At 35.3% G+C, this 16,403-nt stretch overlaps 1 protein-coding gene and 1 pseudogene across 1 annotated transcript; both read left to right on the top strand.

Moving 5' to 3' along the window:
* Window positions 1-11,884: 11,884 nt before the first annotated feature.
* LOC143546935 (uncharacterized) lies at window positions 11,885-14,063 on the top strand. The gene is made up of 2 exons (XM_077038480.1): window positions 11,885-13,025; window positions 13,122-14,063. The coding sequence occupies exons 1-2, from the start codon at window positions 12,786-12,788 to the stop codon at window positions 14,061-14,063; spliced, it is 1,182 nt and encodes a 393-aa protein (XP_076894595.1). The 5' UTR covers window positions 11,885-12,785.
* LOC143546936 (TMV resistance protein N pseudogene) lies at window positions 11,891-12,637 on the top strand (annotated as a pseudogene).
* Window positions 14,064-16,403: the final 2,340 nt, after the last annotated feature.

Genomic DNA, 16,403 nt, shown 5'->3' with positions numbered 1-16,403 from the left:
GACCAAGACTGGAGCGGAAATCTTCAAATAGCACACGTGGAAGACCCTTCGTAAATATGTCGGCTATCTGATATGAGGAGGGGACATGAAGGACCCGTACTTGACCCCGTTGAACCTGTTTATGAACGAAATGAATGTAGAGCTCAATATGTTTTGTTCTCTAATGTTGTACCGGGTTTCCAGACAAGTATATAGCACTGACATTATCACAATAAACAACGGTGGCCCGTGCAAGTGGTCGGTTGAGCTCTAATCAAAGGTTGCGTAACCAACAAATTTCAGCCACGACATTCGCAACACCGCGATATTCTGCCTCGGCACTAGAACGGGATATAGTTGGTTGTCGCTTAGATGACCATGAAATTAAGTTAGAGCCATAATATACACAATATCCGGATGTGCTTCGATGAGTATCCGGACAACCTGCCCAGTCAGCGTCGGTGTAAGCGAGTAACGCTGGGCTCGCATGACTACCCAATGTGAGACCGAGGCTGATGGTCCCTTTGATATATCGAATAATCCGTTTAAGGGCATCCCAATGATCTGTCATAGGGGCACTCTATAAGTGTTTGTGAAATTGCCAAAATTAATTATGTTTGCCAGCTGATGACGTTACTTGCTTTGTTCATGTAGGTCCAGTGACCGGATCAAACAACACAACAAACTAATTACTAGACGTTCTTGGATCAACCTCTCTACTAGTTGGTGGAAACAACTAGCAAGGAACGAGATCTCAGATCTTGTGGTTGGTGGTGAGAGAGCCGAAACTAGGGAGACTGAGGGAGGTAGAAAGAGTTTTAGAGAAAGTGGATAATAATAATAATGCAAAGGGTTGCTTGAGTATGGTTTTACACACTATATATAGTGTGTGTAATTCATACCAGTGGCGAAGCTTGGACAAGTTTGTCGGGGAACCGGACTCAAAATGTATTGTGAAAATCATAAACTCGGGCGGGCCGGGCTCAAATTTTCGGGCAAAAACGGGTAATGTATTGTGAAATCATAAACTCGGGGGGGGGGGGGGGCTCAAATTTTCGGGCAAAAACGGGTAAATTTAGACTACGTATACAAATTTTCGGCCGAATATCGGAAAATATACACTACTAAGAGGAAAAACGGGGGCACCTCTGGCCCTAGTGAAGCTGCGCCCCTAATCCACACTCTATTTTCATTAACAAATGCCCAATGGGCTTCAAGTATATCAAGGCCTCGGCCCAATACATACAAATGTAAACAAACACAAACGTAAACTAATATGATACAAATACGAAAGACTAATGAACAAAACCGGGCCTTACAGTTCAGATGGAAGTATCAAGCAAAAGTTTAGCACTGCCAATTCTATCAGTTGGGAAAATGGCGAAGCTTATTTTGCAGTATTTGATGATTGTGTTGGGCAGTTCTGCTTATTGTGAATAGACACAATATGATGATAGTTTTTAGTTTGAAGCATCCAAAAGAGAACCAGGCAAACACCAACAACTAAATATTCTTCACGCTTTGCTGTTTATCAAAATTCAATTCTCTTTAAATTGTTCTCACTTCTCAATAAATGTAAATAAAAATAAAAATAAAACTACTACATTTACTTATTATTTGTCACTTAAACTTGGACCACATGTGTACGTTTTTTATAAACGTATTTCTTAAAAGTATGTGTTTACCCACATGTTATCAAAGGAATCAATTCTGCAGTATCATTAAGTTACATAAATAACACCATTCACTTAATAGCATCATACCTTGTTCGATAATTAAAACATTACCAGACATACGACATAACAATAACTTCAACATATCAACAAAAAAAAAAAAAAAACATAAAGGGCAAGACTTGAATCTAATAGAGATGTCTACAAACGGTGATACCATCACCTAACGAAGCCATAGAGATCTTCATGCGAGCTGGTCCGTTGCAAAGTGCTTTGTTTAACTTTCAAGTATCACTTCGGCCTTGTTCAGTTGCCTCAAATAAACACAAAGTCGAAGTGTCCTTTGTTATCATGCTACATAAAGAAGTTGAATTATGGATTAATATATTTTACACTACAAGGAAAACTTCTGCTTAGATATTAATATATTTTGGATTTCAAAAATACTTGTAATATACTAATATATTTCCCTTTAGCTACTTTCAAAATTGGAAAAAAAAAACATAAACAAAAAAGCTTGTTGGGGTTGTTATTTTTGCGATCTTGATAAAGTTGGTTGCTAATTATGAGACCATAAAGAATGCAGCCGAGAATTTACTTCGTTTCTCTAACATAAGTAAATATGCTACATCAAACACCAACTAAATAATTTGATATATGTTCATAAAAATATCAAAACTAAAAAATCACAAATCCGTATTTTGAAAACAAGCTATGATTTTCAAACAAGTAAAGAACGAGGCAAATAAATACGTTAAAACAAAACTAAAAGCCCTTAAATTGATCTCTGAATGAGAGACGCCATCTTTAAGAGCCGAATCTAGATGGGAAGGGTGCGGCAAATAAATGACTCAAAAGGGAGTTTCATTCGTTTATATAGAATGTCTGCGTAACCCTAATCCAGATTTTGTTATAACCATCAACGAAAGTCCACATTCGTGAAAAGGTAATCTTTTGGATAAGGCCCAAAACTTTTGGCCTGAAACTCCAAAAATAATTAAATAAATATGGGAATGATATTCTTTTTTCTTGCTCAATATTATTTTACCAACATATCCACCAATTTATTTTAATTATTAATAGTTTTCATTCAGATGGTTCTGATTTATACTTTAGCAATTACATATACAACAATCTATTGACTTGCATGAAACCGAAGTGCAGACCGTATAGATTTTTGTGTGAATGTTATAAAAATAAAACCCAACTGCGGACTGTATAGATTTGAGCTCAAATATATAATAATCGATTAATCGTTAATTGTTAAAAACATCATAGGCCTATATTCATTATTTTGGACTACTTTTCTTTCAGCCTAAAAATATCCACAACAGGAAAATGAAAAATAAAAAGCCCAACAGTTTAAAAACCGACTTCTTGGTGTTTGGTTATGTTATATGTTGGTAATCAGAGAGGCACAATAGTAATAAGAAAAATGGCTACAAGACAAAATTTGTGGGGTAATTTTATGATATTAATACTTGAAAGACAAAATGCATACAATGGGAAAGTTGCTGAGAAAATAAAATACGCAAAGAAAAGTACTTCTAAACATAGGACCCTACCACCTATTTATAGAGAAAGCAAATAACTGAAATGACTAGAAATAAGGAAACGAACTCCAACGTTCACATCGTGGGCCACTCTTCCCACTTCATTCTCCACATCCCTTTTTACCCGGTACTTTGAGCACTTCACTGATTCACCCTTTTACCCGGTCCACATTAAGTTCCACTTTAGCCCAAATCCGACCAAACCAAACGGAACCATACACACCCCTACATTTACTGCATTTTGGATGTATAGATAATGAATAATAGTAGAATTAGGTGATTAGATGTAATAAAACATGCTGCGTGATATTAAATGTAATAACACAGTTTTTCAACAACTGGTGAAATCTGATATGTTCGGATAAAAGCCGAGGTTTCAAACATTAATTTTGTCAATTTGAGAAATCTTAACAACATGTTTTTCAACAACATATGAAATCTCAGGTTTTGGATGAATTAATGTTTGAACATGTTAAGAACAACTAACATAAATATACTCACCTGAGGCTGACGAGAATCCAGATGTAATCTTGGTCGGAAACTCATCTGAAATTAATAATATTTTTCGGAACATGAGTTAATAATCTAAGAGGTAAAGTTCAGTAAACATTATTATTGGATGTACGTATCTGATTCTTTGTGTAAAACCGTATGAACAATCAACATGTTATAAGCAACAAAGATTATGTTTTATGAAAAGAGTATTAGGGTTACATCTATATATAGGCTCATCAGTCCGTATGAAAAATATTTTATTATTATTATTATTGTTATTATTATTATTATTATTTGTTTCTTACTCGATTCAATTTTGTTAGTTTTTGATTTATGACAAACATTAAATGCATATAGATCGATAGCTAACGGTTGTATGTAAAATATTTTACTTTCCACTAAATTCGTCTCACATACACATCCACGTATATAAAGAATTATTTGTACAGACGTGACAACCACACACTTCTCCCACATGAGAAGTGTGTCTTTCCTCAAGTTGTATGACATTTACATGTGTTGGCTGGTGTAGATAGTAATACTACACTAGCTCGCAACAATCACAAAAGAAGTGAACGAGAGATTTCTTAGATTCTTCATAATTATTAATATTTCACTTCGTATCCGGTCTAGATTCGTGCTTTCATAATTTAGAGTCGCGGGGAATGAAGATTGTTTTCCGTATTTGGGGCTTTTCACTTATGTTTAGATTTCTAAACATTTAATTAGAAGTCACTTGTGAAAATACATGAGGATTAGAGGGTTTTCTTTATAATTGTGTGATGCAATCCGGTGGTGAAATTAGTCTTCTAATTTTGGCCCCTATATTTTTACTTTCTATCTATTACCCCTTACTCTTAGTTCATTTACATAAGATTATATATATATATGGTTTGGCAAAGTATTTCCGTTTCTTACTAGATCTATTCCATTTTCATTTTTCTTGCGTATAAAAAATATCATCTTGAAATGATCTCATAAACAACATTTGGTCAAGGGTTATATAGCAATTGTGTAGTCGTCTAGTGATGAATGCACAAGAGAATTACATCATCTTCTTAATAGCATACATTGCTCACTAGCTAATGTTAATTCATAAAAAAAAATCAGATCGTTAAAAAACAGAAAAATTTTAGCTTGAATTACAATATGAATATAGACAAACAACATCATCTTCCAATGAAAAACCAATCAATAAACCGATTATCTTGGCTGCATGATTAATGTTATTAATCAATTATCTAATAGGATTTTTTTAAGTAACAAATCTATTTGGTCTTCATATTATTTTATTTTTTATATGAGATTGATTTGTGTGACATAACTGATTTGTCATCTTGGTAATCCACAGCATCAGATGCTGGATCATATCACTTGTGAAATGTTGGCGGAGGCGGCAATGTATTCAGCTTCAATGGAGATGGATACAGTGACGAAGTTGATTTTCAGCTTCTTGCATTTCCAGGAGATTAACCGATCTCCCGAGAACTAACATCATCACGAAGTTGATTTTCACTATCGGTGTAGGCGTGTAGTACTAAAGGGGAGTCTTTAGGATACCAAAGACCTAAGCGAGGCCTTTCCTTTAGATACCGAAAGACACGCTCGATAGCAGTTAAGTGAGACTCTTTTGGATCACATTGATATTGTGCACACTAACAGACATGGAACATAATGTTCAAAATGAGATACATCAAGGAACCAATCATATACCTATAAAGGTGTTGATTGATTGGCTTTCCCAATGGATATGGAGCTAACACCGGTTGAGTAGTAATCGGAGTGAGGAAGGAACAGGAGTTCTTGAACCCAACCTTCTGAACAATTTCCCGAACGTATTTCTCTTGATGAATCAAAATCCCGTCCGACTTCTATTCAACTTAAAGGAAAAAAAAGTCATATACCCTAACGAACTCATCTCGAACCGACTTTGCATGACATTGGCGAACTCTCTACACAGCTTATCAGATTGACCAAAAGATAATGTCATCAACATACACTTGGACAAGAATCTGATTGTCCTTTACCTTCTTGATAAAGAGTGTTTGATCAATAACACCTATTTTGTAGCCATTCTTCAATATATGATCTGCTAAGGTAACATACGAAGCACGAGGTACTTGATGAAGGCCATAGAGAGCTTTATCAAGACGGTAAACGTAGTTTGGACGTTCAGAATCTTCGAAACCTGGCGGTTGCTTTATGTAGATCTCTTCTTTTACTTTTCTATACAAGAAGGCAGTCTTCGCAACCATTTGATACACTTTGAAGTTCATGTATGAAGCATAGGCCAAGAAGAGACGAATTGCCTCGATCCTAGAAACAAGTGCATAAACCTAATCGTAATCAAGACCTTCTCTCTCAGAGAAACCTTGTACTACCAGCCGTGCTTTGTTTCTTATTATCAACCCCTTATCATCCGTTTTATTTATGAAGACCCACCTTGTACCAATCGGTTTCTTGTTCTTCGGCTTCTTAACCAACCTCCAAACATTGAGCTTCTTGAATTGTAATAGCTCATTTTGCATTGCTTCAACCCAAGAACTTTTCTTGAGAGCTACTTTGTAGTCCTTTGGTTCTACATGTGAAATAAAACAAGAAAAAAATATATGTTAGTGGTACCAGATTTACTCCTCGTTTGGATGCCGGCTGATCCAATGATGTTTTCTGTTGGATGAGATTGATGAATGGCCAGCTGAGGAATGTCTTATATTAGAGTGACTGGTTTTTCTTGAAGATCAACTGTCAGGCTCTAGATGGGATGGTATATGTGTGGAGTATTGATAAGAACATCAATGGCTTATTGAACAACATCAGGGTGATAAACAACATTTTAAGCAATGGGACCATCCCAAAGTTTTTCAATAATTGTAGGAACGGAGTAGATGCAGTGTTGTCAGAATTACCAGCAACATGTTCTTCAGTAGCAGCAACTTGTATATTTTCATCCGAGGAGAGAGGTGTGGGTACAGATTCAACCACACTTGGTGCTTCTTGAACATTTGTTGCAAGTTCATTATCTTTACATTTTTAGCTGACATGAACGAGTCTTCTGAATCAAAATCTCATGCGTCTTCAACGGATACCAGGTCTGTTGTATCAGCAGGTTGACGAGCAGGATTATTGACGACCGGAAGATGAACTGTTGGTTGTATATTTTTGTTGGAGAGACCAGCAGACAAGTTGACATCGGTCATGTTGTTGACAAGAGTTTGCATCAACAGTGGTTCAGGTATAGAAGTTGGAACTTCAGTGCTTGTAGATGGTGAGGGTAGACATGCCATGAAACTGGTTGAATATGTAGTCATAATCAAACAACCAGTTAGGTCCCGTGCGAGAATCAGTAGGGTTAAGCTCATGCCAGTCAATATTGAAGGATTCCATAATCGCCTTTGTCTTCTTGTTGTAAACATGATAAGCGGTTTTGTTGGCTGCATATCCATCAAAGTAACACTCATCGGCCTTTTCGGCAAACTTTGGATCTTGGTGAGTACCTGTATGGAGTAGAGTGCATGGACATCCAAATGTCTCGAAGTAGTTGACTTGCAGCTTGGTCTTATAGTAGACTTCAAAAGGAGTCTTTTTTTAAGCGCTTGTTGATGATCACACGGTTTTGTATGAAGCATGCAATGTTGATGGCTTCACCCCAAAAGAATAGTGGATGTTTTGAATTTGACAACATAGTTCTTGCAGCTTCGATCAGCATTCGATTGCGACGTTCAACAACCCCATTCTGTTGTGGAGTGTATGGAGCACTGAACTGGCGGTTTATTCCATTTGAATGACAGAAGTCATCCACAGTCTATTTGAAGAATTCAGTTTCATTGTTGCTTCTAATACATTTTAGCTTCTTGTCAGTCTGCCTCTCCAGAGTAATGAATCTGATAAAAAGTTATGTGGTTTCATCCTTGTGCCCTAAAAGGAAACTCTAACTGAATCTATAGCCGAAGAGGCAATTCCATCTATCATGACTTCTAGCCATCTCGGGGATGACAAGGGGCAATTCCAGTAGCCTCGGATCACCTCCAATCACCTCGGGGTTCATAGTTCATCATCTTGAATCTATAGCCGAAGACTAATCGAAGATCATGAGAGGCTGATTCGTCACGAATCATTCCCAGGATGTAGAGTATTGTGACTTTTTTAGTACTTTCTCATGTGTTAAAGGACAAACTAATTGTAATTGTTTTTTATTAATCTGTGAGTATTGATGTTTTGTATTGTTGTGCATTCAGTCGGTTTAGGTTTATTTTGATCAAACCATTAGTATGCCAATTGCTATGATAATTGCTTATAGGGTTGTTTTGACTAGCTAGTTTGAATATGTGAAGCATACAATTGCCCTTAGTTGAGTTACACTGTCGTGTGTTAGTGGTTGTTGATGCCTAAGGTTTGCCGAGTTAGTCCATCTGATTTGATCTTTGACAATTAATCTGTTAAGTTAACATGAGATTACTGTTTTAGTTGCCTCCTTGAACCCTAGGTGTGATTCTGTTCAGTTAATTGTTAAACTTGTTTAAGTGTTTGTTGCTTCCAAACAAAACCTGCTAGTGTGGTCAGCATTCGGCAAAACTTCATAAGTGTTTCTCTATAATTGTTTTATAAATTATATAATTAAACAAACGAACAAACGTATGACAATGACCACATGCTCCTCGTGATTCGACACCCTACTTACCCTAGCTTTCTTAGGTGATTAGGAACTGATTTTAATTGTTTTTACTAGATAACGACAATCTAGCATTAATCTCCAAAATACATAACTTCTAGTTTCCAACTCATAAACATTTTCTTTTAAACACTCAAAATAAATCACTCGATTTTCCCCCTTTATTTCGGTTTTTAAACCCAAACTACCAAGAACATTAAATCTCAGATCTAGTCCATATCAAGCAAGAACAAGATCCAAAACATACTAGATCTAATAGCAAACATGAAACCAAACTCAGATCTACAACCAACACGATCAAAATCCGAAAAGAACGATCCGAAAACCGCAAAAGTGGAGCCGAAGCTCTGATACCAATTGTAGGTTCCCGAATAGATCTCCCCACAATGAATAAGATCAATCCTTGATATAGTGAGCGGAGATCACTATAGTCACTCGGATCTCGAATCGTGTTCTGGCCAAACCTGTAGAGAAAGAAAGTAGAAGTGTAGAAAGAAAGAATATGAAAGAGTAAAGTGTTAGGGGGTATGGAGTAATGTACTTTTTATACTCCATGTCCCTAGGTTTATTTCATGGTCCTCTTAAGCCAGCCAAAAAAAGGGCAATTACATTATTTATGGCCTCAGGCCAATCATAGATAAATCGAAAGCTAGAATAAACTCAAAATTACATAGATAAACTATCTATTACATAAGCCTACCAAATATAGCCCTACAGACAAGAATAATAACATGGTTAAGGAGATCGACTATTTAAATATGTTAAACAAAAGTGCGTACGGTGGATCTATATGTACTACTGAGAGGCAGAATCACATAGAGGTCATATACTAAATGAAACCAGCTAGTTTTGGTTACAAACAGTGGCAAGGCCCATTGATTTTCAATTTTCAATTTTATATATGACCAATAGGTACGATTTAACGAACGAACTCATTCATTCTATTTTGACGAGCGAACCGAGTATCATTTTATATTTTTTTATAAAATACTTATAAAAAAATATATAATCATTTTATATTCGGTTCCATTGATTATGAAAAAATAAGTTGAAAAAAATTATTACTAACGAATATTTTTTATAAAATATAATAAATTATTTAAAAAAGTTATAAAAAGTAGTAACATACATTATAAATGGGCTAATAATAACCCATATATGATATATATACATTATAAAGAAACCCAAAATTATTAATAGAATGGTTAATAAACGCAACACAATTAGGATTAAGTATAATACCTAACAAATTAAATACAAAAAAGTCAAAAACAAAGGCCGATCAATTTATTTTCTATCGACCGGTCTAGATTATCACTTCCTTCGCCAGTTCGTGTTTGAAAAGAACAACGACGTACTTTTGCTATATTAGTGATAATGCATTTTATTTATTTGGCCGAATGACCAACCCGACCAATGTGGGCACGAAAACTTTGATGTCGGAAGAAAATTGAGCACAGAAAAAATTCCGAATCCATAGGAAAAAGTTGTTGGCTCCTCCACTACAGAGCGGTTAGGTTATAGTATTACACTTGGAGAATGGTCTGGTTTTGAAGAGTTTACATCAAAGTGTCTGATCACATATTTTGAAACAAACATGGGTCCGTCACCTCGGTTGGTAAAAAGTAAATAGTTTACTATTTTAAGTTTTAAACTTATATTACCCCTAAGAAATAATTTTAGTCAAATTATGCACGTAAGAAGAATCTGTTCTGGGCGAAGATAAGAGGGCAGGTGACCCCGGTCACTGTCGTTTTTTCGCTTAGCAGAGCAAATTTTTGTGATTTTGTCTGAAAAGTTTTATTGGTTTTGAGCATGGTCACCCCTGAGCTATTGGGTACGTCACCTCGGTCACCATTGTGACCAATGGCGAAGTAATGTGCTAAAAGTAGTCTAATAATTATTAACTAAAATTACGCTAATCTAGACACTAAGTAATACACTGGACTCTCTAAAACTAGACTCAACTACTAACCGGTAAGTGTACCGGTCGACTCTAGTACAGTTTAGTAAGTCCGGATATCGAACCCACAGAGTCTTAAAATTACGAAACTAGCAAATTAGACTCAACTACAAGACACGACTATTTATCAATAATATTTGAGGGGGAATTTAATACTAATAATTAATTAAAACTAATAATTAACTAAAAATTACTTAACTGTTAAACTAATATTAAACTAATTAAAACCCTAAACCTAATTAATATAATAATAATAAAACAGAATCAATACCTTAAACTTAATTAATTAATTAATAATAAAACTTAGACCTAATTAATTTAACTAATAAACAATTAAGAAAACTTGGATTAATTCAGGTGATGAAAATAACTACCCAGGCCGAATCCCCAAAGTTACGGTTATTAATTAAAAGGAAAACGCAAGTTATGGAACTGGGATCATAAAATAGACCCTTGACATAAAACCCGAATAGGACCTTTGAACTTCAAGAAGACGCCTATGGATTTCTAACAAGTTTTAAGACTCACCAGTTTTATATTAAACTTTCTTACGGTTATTTAAACGCTTATGTCTAAGTATCTTTTATGACGAAAACCTACTTTACAGCACAGAATTCAAAAGATAGCAAAGCAAACTCAATTAACTTAATAGACTAAGCTGATAATCAAACCTAGACAGACTCCTTACGAAGATCTATTAATCGCGGTCAAGAAAGAAGGAGGGGCAAAACACGTAAGTGAATATAATCTTTGGACTCTTATAGCCAAAGAATTGGGATTAGAATACTCTGATGATATGTGGGTAAAAGATGTTTACTTAAATTATCTTGATGCGATGGAATGGAATTACAACATTACATGTGCTGCAAGAGAAAGCAGAAATAATATATCTCATGACGGAAAACAAGTTGGAAAACAAGGCGGAACTTCTAATGAATCTCAACCTTTGTCAACAACACCCGATGAACAATCAGATTATGCATTATATCTCAATGGTGACTAGAATGCAGCAAAACGTATACTCAAGAGACGAAGATTCAATTTTTCTGGAGCTACAAAAGCTGTTGAAGAAGCAATCCAAAGTCTGCCCACTTACAAGACCTCTCCTTAATTTATGATGTTTAGGGGAGTGTGTTATTAGTATAAACATCATTTGTAAATCTTATCATACTTAGCATATGTAAATAAACATTAGTACTTAGGTTATTGTTATTATTATCATTGTAAAAATAAGTAGTTGTCGGTTAATATTGTTACAAACAGATGACGGTTATATTGACAGTTATTACAGTTGATTATAACTGTCATAACCGTTTTGTTTGTTGACAGTTAACCGCCAAAATCCTTGTGTATATAAGGGTGAGGGCCGACACCCTTTGTTCGGCACCAAGATATTTACATTATTCAATAAATATCCATTTCATTTCTTTTCATTATCATAAATCTTGTGCTTCTGATTTCCAACACTGGCTTGAAGGAATTGCAAAAACAAGTCCTTTCAGCTGTGCTAAATGATCCAAGCATAGTTGTTGATGGGGTTTCTGATGGCAAATATAAGATGAAAAAGATTATGTGTGGTCGAAAGGCTATAGTTGTTCTAGATGATGTGGATGATATAGACCAGTTGGAGGCGTTAGCAGGTGAACTTACTTGGTTTAAGCCAGGAAGTAGAATCATCATCACAACAAGAGATCGGCAAGTGTTGGTGGCACATGGAGTGAACTATATTCATGATGTTAATTTGTTGTCACACGAGGAAGCAGTTTGTCTCTTTAGTAGGTATGCATATAAGAGAGAGATTCCATTTCACGGGTATGAAAAGTTATCTAGAAAAGTTGTACAATATGCTGCTGGCCTTCCTTTAACCATCAAGGTTTTGGGTTCACATCTTTATGGTAGAACTGAGCGTGAATGGGTAGATGCAATAAAAAGACTAAAAACAATCCCGCTAGAGAAAACTCTAAAAAGATTGGAAATAAGCTATGATGGTCTAGAAAATGATGAGAAAGAAATATTCCTTGATGTTGTATGCATACTGAAAGGTGAAAAAAGACACAAAGTGATCAGAATACTTGAAAGTTGTGGATTTAATGCTCAAATTGGTTTAAGTGTTCTCCAACAGAAATCTTTGATAACTATTTCAGATGAAGACATATTGGGCTTCCATGATCATATAGAAGAAATGGGCCACAATATTGTTCGACGCTTGCACCCTAACGAACCTAGAAAACATAGTCGCTTGTGGAATGAAGAGGAAATTGAAGATATACTAGTTAATGAATCGGTACGTGTCAAGTTTATATGAAAGGTGGAAAACTAAGAAATTTTTAGTTGCTATGAAAATTTTTCATACCAGTTTTTTTTTTTTTTTTTAATTCTTATTTTAGGGCACTGAAGCAACCAGAAGTATAAAACTAGAACTTTTTAGTGCGCGCGTCTTTCCAGAAACTATTATGAAAGGTCTTAGAAAGATGAAGGAACTTAGATTACTGCATGTGAATGATGTTGCACAGAAATTCTTGCCAGAAGATGATGAAGTTAGCCAATACTTATTACCTGATACTTTACAATCTCTATGTTGGCCTAATTACCCTTTTTCGTCATTACCTGAAGCATATCAAGCAAATAAGCTTGTTAACCTTAAAATGTGTGCGAGCAATAGATCTAAACTCCGGAAAGGGGGAGAAATAAAGGTAGAATAATGTTTGATAGGTTGTTTCTCATAATGCATATAATGTTATATTTTGTCAGTACGTTGATATTCATCTGTTTTTTTCTCCTTTTGACAGGTTCATGCTAAGCTTAAATTCCTTGACCTCAGTAATTCATATTTGAGAACCTTTGACCTTAGAATGACTCCACATCTCGAAATATTAAATCTTAAAGGATGTAGGGACTTTGTAGAACTCCAATTGCCTGTTGAATGCCCGAACCTCAAAGTCCTCAAACTCAGTGGTTGTAAGGTGAGTAAACTTCATCTTGGACTGACTCCACGTCTCGAGAAGTTAATTCTAGATGGATGTAAAGGCTTTGTAGAACTTCAATTGCCGTTTGAATGTTGGAACCTCAAAGTCCTCAACCTAAGTGGCTCTAAGGTGCGTAACCTTAATCTTGTGCTAACTCCACATCTTGAGAAATTATATCTTGAAGAATGTTCTTATCTTCAAGAAATTCACGCTCCAGTGGGATGTCTTAAAAAGCTTGTCTACTTGAGCTTAAGCCTATGCTTTAATTTTGCATATTTTAAGGTTGACAAACAACATAAATCAGGTGATCTTGATTCAAAAGATACAGTAAAAGTAAATGTACATTGTGTAGATGTATGCCCACTGCATCCAAAAAATAATCTGCCAAGGTTTGGGTTTAAATGTGAATATGTTGAACCTAGATCCTCACCGAGTGGAAATGTTGAGAAACTTATTTCTTTTGGTCCATGCACTTGCGAAAACCTTGAGTACATTTTGGAAAAAATTTGTGATTTGCAATATTTAAAAGAGCTTTCAGCTAAAGGAAATGTTCCTTGTGATCTCTGGCGATTAGAAAGTCTAGAGATGCTATCCTTAGAGAAGCAGCAGTTTCAACATCTTTCGGGTAGCATTTGTATGCTAAAACATCTAAAATCACTTGAACTCTATTTTTGTTTGTCTCTTGAGCAATTACCTGAGAATATACACGAATTAGAGTCTTTAGAGCACTTAATCATATTGTATGCTAAAACATCTTTCGGGTAGCATTTGTATGTTAAAACATCTAAAATCACTTGAACTTTATTTTTGTTTGTCTCTTGAGCAATTACCTGAGAATATACACGAATTAGAGTCTTTAGAGCACTTAATCATATTGGGTTGCGAATCCTTACGAGATATTCCCAACAGCCTCTGTAAGTTGAAATGTTTAAACCGTTTACAGCTCGTCTATTGTGATAATATTATGAAATTGCCAGAGGAACTTGGGGCTTTAGAATGTTTAAAAGAAGTACGGATAGCTGGTACATGCATAACTACTCTACCGCGGAGCATCTATCAGTTGAAAGGTCTGCGTTTATATGGGTCTAGGAAGCAGCTTGAGTTGAATGGTTTTACATCCATGGCCGAATTCATTAGTGACCTCATCTACTGGGTAGAGCTGTGAATAAGATAATTAGTCCGTCACAGCATGAGTATCTTAGTCCAGATATATAGCTACGCCTAATACTCTTTTTGATGTTGATTGCACAATAAAGCGAGTTTGATTGTTCGGTTTTGACGTGTTTGATATGATGTTACACATATTACCTTCTGACTAGTTCTGTCATTAACATATATACCGGTTATATATACTTGGCAATCAATTCACAGTTAATCGTGAATGCTTGAATTTGCAGGAAATATTTGTTTAGTTCTGTTGGGTATGTAGGATATTTATAGCGTTTGTTTTTTATTTAATGAAAGCATGGTTTTTCCCTTAACAAAAAGTCTCTCATAAGTCATATCTCTTTGTGTATCTTTGTTTTTATTTAATAGAATAAGAAGGGACCATTTCATACCACTCAGCTAAATTTTGAATATAAGAAAGCCAACATAACTCTTCTGCTATAAAATGACCATCTTCTATCCAAATAGCACACTACCGTATTTCCCAAACTACCCCTTCATCTATATCCATTTTTTTACTATTCTTGTGCCATATGCACCAACTATTAATCCGGGATAAGTCAACGGTATCCGGATGACAAGTTTGTCCTGGAGAAAGTCAAATAAGTCCATTAAATGAAAGATGTAGAAACTGATGCGGATATGATAACTTTATTAATAGTCCAAACCAGTTGCTCAGTAATACCATTTTACAGGTTCTTTTGTTGACTTCCATTTATAATTAAACTTTGATTATCATGCCCGATGACTAAATTAAACTTGCATATAACAATATTGCATGTATTGTAAGAATCAAGAATACTGATCGATCCACCAAACCCAATTATTGTCAAAAATTGATCAGAAAAAAGTCAAACATTGCCAGAAACTCACGATTAAACAAAATGCTGGTATTAAGATACACGAAAACATTCAGATTGGATAAATAACTATCTGGACCTCCAATACAGAATTTTCAGTCCAATACAAGTCAGACAAAGATTGACTTATAACACTAATCACACAAATCAACCTCTGATCTTTATTAACTTCTATTAAGACAATGGTTTCAATAGATTGATTTTTTGATTGTTTGTACCAAGAAAGATCTTAACCTTCCAACAAGCAAATAGTAGCTGAAATATTCAGAAAATAAATAACGAACCACCAGCATGTGCAGTTGACCATAAGAAAGTCAACCATAGTGATGCAGCGGTGAACGATAACGAAGATCGGTTCACATTGATTCTAAGAATACCCGTGAAGAACTTCCCAAAACTCCCAAATCCCACCCAAAGGTCAAGGGAAAATGAAGTAAAAATCTTTATTATCAAAATTGAAGTCTGATCTTTCCCATTACATGTACCGAATATAAATAAAGTTTCTAATACGAAATGAGCCCAATAAAGGTCATGGGCCAAACACAAACCCAAAAAGAAAAATGCAAAAACCGACAAAAAACATAAAATGTCCAATAACTTTATTTAGGAGGCGTTTTTGGGCTTCGGACTTGGGCCAAACCGCTGTAGGCTGTTTCCCACGATGTGCTTCTCGTTTCAAGCTTCGATTTGACTGGTAATGGGCTAGACACAGAGCTTCGTGGCCAAGTTAAGCCCATTTTCATGGGCCAAAGCACGATCATGGCCTCCAAATACAACATGACATGTTCTTCAATACTTGTGCCTCCATCACATAGTCAAACGATCATTTTGACCAAGAAACAGTTTTGATAACAAAAAACTCAACATTGAAAATAAAAGCCAATTTTTGGAAACCGGCCAAAATGACCATGACCAAAATAGTTTTCATGCAGCCCTAAATGAGCAGTAACTAAAGACTCAAAAGTGAAAGATAAAAAGGCTTGAGTGAGCTGGTGATGCGTGCTGCGTTAGTGTGGTGAAATATGAAAGATGAGATGATTTAAGATTTTGCACAAGATCGTATTTTAAATTTATAAAA

The sequence above is a fragment of the Bidens hawaiensis genome, unplaced genomic scaffold (assembly GCF_021521415.1).
Source record: "Bidens hawaiensis isolate Kalapana, Puna unplaced genomic scaffold, B.hawaiensis_p1.1 tig00014522_1, whole genome shotgun sequence".
NCBI classification, from domain to species: Eukaryota; Viridiplantae; Streptophyta; class Magnoliopsida; order Asterales; family Asteraceae; genus Bidens; species Bidens hawaiensis.
The sequence above is the reverse complement of the archived record's forward strand: the minus strand, read 5'-3'. Positions and strand labels throughout refer to the sequence as shown.